This window comes from Passer domesticus, chromosome 15 (assembly GCF_036417665.1).
Source record: "Passer domesticus isolate bPasDom1 chromosome 15, bPasDom1.hap1, whole genome shotgun sequence".
Taxonomy (NCBI): Eukaryota; Metazoa; Chordata; class Aves; order Passeriformes; family Passeridae; genus Passer; species Passer domesticus.
In genome coordinates, this window is record NC_087488.1 from 229,505 (window position 1) to 232,275 (window position 2,771).

General features: G+C 56.1%; 1 protein-coding gene across 1 annotated transcript; it reads left to right on the forward strand.

Annotated features, from left to right (window-relative positions):
* Positions 1-1,179: 1,179 nt before the first annotated feature.
* LOC135281414 (olfactory receptor 14J1-like) lies at positions 1,180-2,061 on the forward strand. The gene has a single exon (XM_064390258.1). It carries the CDS (start codon positions 1,180-1,182, stop codon positions 2,059-2,061), a length of 882 nt encoding a protein of 293 aa, XP_064246328.1.
* The last annotated feature ends 710 nt before the right edge of the window (positions 2,062-2,771 follow it).

Genomic DNA, 2,771 nt, shown 5'->3' on the forward strand with positions numbered 1-2,771 from the left:
AGCCCCAGAGGGTCATTAAAGTCCTGCTGCTGTGTCTGTGCTGCTGAGCTGGGCTGGGCTCCTGGCACAGAGGCAGCTCCTGGTAAGCAAGAAGAGCTTCAAAAGCACATTTCTCTTGATGAGCAGCTCTTCTGCCAGCCCAGCAGGGCTGGGGCACTGCCTGCAGCCAGCCCGGGCACAGCCCAGAGGCACAGAGAGCTTCAATCAGTCAGGGCTGGGAAGGTGCTGAGAAGTGCCTGGGGCAGAATCACTGCCAGCCCTTGGCACAGGAACCTCTGGCTGCAGGACAATGCAGCTGCAGCTCCTGGAGCCATCTCCTAAAGCTGGAACATCCCAATGCCTGCAGACCCTGTGAGTACATTCTCTGATTCTCTCTTGTGCAGAGCAGCCGGGGGTGCCCAGGGCTGTCCTGCAGAGCAGGCTCCTGCAGCCCAGGGCGCTGTGCTGGGGCAGGGACTCTGCTGCCTGCCAGGAACAGCTCTCAGCCAGCCCGGGGAGCTGCTCCCAGCTCTGGGGGACAAGATCTGGGTGGAAGGAGACAGCTGGTAAGGCTTTCAATTGTTCTCCTTGTGTGGGTATGATAGTGCATCATCCAGGGCTGCTCCCAGCATGACATTTAACTGCAGATCATTTCCAAGTAGATGATACAGGGAGCACAGCAGGCCAGGGGCTAAATAAAAGTGAAAATCCTGCTTTTTTAATGTACTGCTCTGGACTGCCTGGGTGGGAAATCGCACATAGATATTAATCTCTCAATTCAGGTTAAGAAAAATAAAAATAATTTCGGTCTGATCTAAATAAACTGAGCAGTGAAAGAAATTAGCACAGGGCCCCTTAGAGGCAGCATCAGTGTCCCTTTTCCATCTTCCTCAGGGTTGCTCTGACATTGCCATCAGTGCCTGCAGAGCCAGAGCTGCCCCTGGGCAGTGCCAGAGCTGGGAGGGGTCTGCAGGGCAGAGCTGAGCCCCCAGGGCTGGGCTGGGCTCTGGCAGCACTGGCAGGGCCCAGCCCTGGGCACAGGGAAGCAGCTGCTGGCAGGGACAGCTCCAGGCAGCACAGCCCTGGGCAGGCAGTGGGGGGAAAGTGCCCCCAGGCTGGGCTGGAATATTTAAAGTTCCCTCTAAACCCAATTATTCCATGATTACTTTTTATACAGATCCCCATGCCAAGACAGCACAAATGTCCAACAGCAGCTCCATCAGCCACTTCCTCCTGCTGGCATTGGCAGACACGTGGCAGCTGCAGCTCCTGCACTTCTGCCTCTTGCTGGGCATCTCCCTGGCTGCCCTCCTGGGCAACGGCCTCATCATCAGCGCCGTAGCCTGCGGCCACCACCTGCACACGCCCATGTTCTTCTTCCTGCTCCACCTGGCCCTCAGCGACCTGGGCTCCATCTGCACCACTGTCCCCAAAGCCATGCACAATTCCCTCTGGGACACCAGGGACATCTCCTACACAGGATGTGCTGCTCAGCTCTTTTTCTATCTGTTCTTCATGTCAGCAGAGCTTTCCCTCCTGACCATCATGTGCTACGACCGCTACGTGTCCATCTGCAAACCCCTGCACTACGGGACCCTCCTGGGCAGCAGAGCTTGTGCCCACATGGCAGCAGCTGCCTGGGCCAGTGCCTTTCTCAATGCTCTGCTGCACACAGCCAATATATTTTCCCCGCCCCTGTGCCATGGTAATGTACTGGGACAGTTCTTCTGTGAAATCCCCCAAATCCTCAAGCTCTCCTGCTCCAAATCCCACCTCAGAGAACTTGGGCTTCTTGCTGTTAGTGCTTGTTTGGTATCTGGCTGTTTTGTGTTCATTGTTTTCTCCTATGTGCAGATCTTCCTGGCTGTGCTCAGGATCCCCTCTGAGCAGGGCCGGCACAAAGCCTTTTCCACCTGCCTCCCTCACCTGGCTGTGGTTTCTCTGTTCCTCAGCACAGGTGCATTTGCCTACCTGAAGCCCCCTTCCATCTCCTCCCCATCCCTGGATCTGGCCCTGTCAGTTCTGTACTCGGTGGTGCCTCCAGCCCTGAACCCCCTCATCTACAGCCTGAGGAACCAGTAGATCAAGGCTGCAGTGTGGAGACTGATGACTGGATGGTTTCAGAAACATTAAACTGCTGGCCAATTTCTGCACATCACTTGTAATAAAAGTCATCTTTGATACTTCTTCTTGATTTCCTTTTGGAGATTCTTTTACTTTGTTTTACTTTTTTAACATTGCTTACAATGAAATGTCATTTTTTGTGCCATTTCCCATTTTGTTTCTCTCCACCTTCCCTGTGTCCACAAACTGTATCAGTGAGGGGCGGCGCTTTCAATGCCTTTAAAGGAACTAAAGGATCTCCCAGCAGAGTTTTCTGCAGAGATGCCCTTTTATTGCCTCCTTTGGAGCTGCAGCAGCAATGTCTGTGTGCAGAGCTGGGGCAGATCAGTGCTGGCACACCAGCTGTGCCCAGCAGCAGCAGCAGCACTTGGTGTCGCCAGTGCTGCTGCCGTGGCCCTGCCCCGCTGCCCTGGTGGCCCTGGTGTTGCTGCAGGGCCTGAGTGCTCTCGGGGCCGGGCACAGTCCTGGGGGTGGCAGTGCCGGGGCTGCAGCAGGGACAGGCCATGGGCACTGCTGGGGCAGCGCTGACGCCTCAGGCCAGGCCCTGGGGGCTGCAGGCTCCTTGCCCAGGCTCTCTCAAGAACACGGCCAGGCCAATGCTCAGCACAGAAAAGCCCCAGGCTGAGCAGCCCCAGGCTGGCTGTGGGCAGGCTGGGGGCAAACAGCAT

What these genes read in the sequence shown, in the direction of transcription:
- LOC135281414 (XM_064390258.1), top strand. Translation starts at nt 1,180, where the DNA reads ATGTCCAACAGCAGCTCCATCAGCCACTTCCTCCTGCTGGCATTGGCA.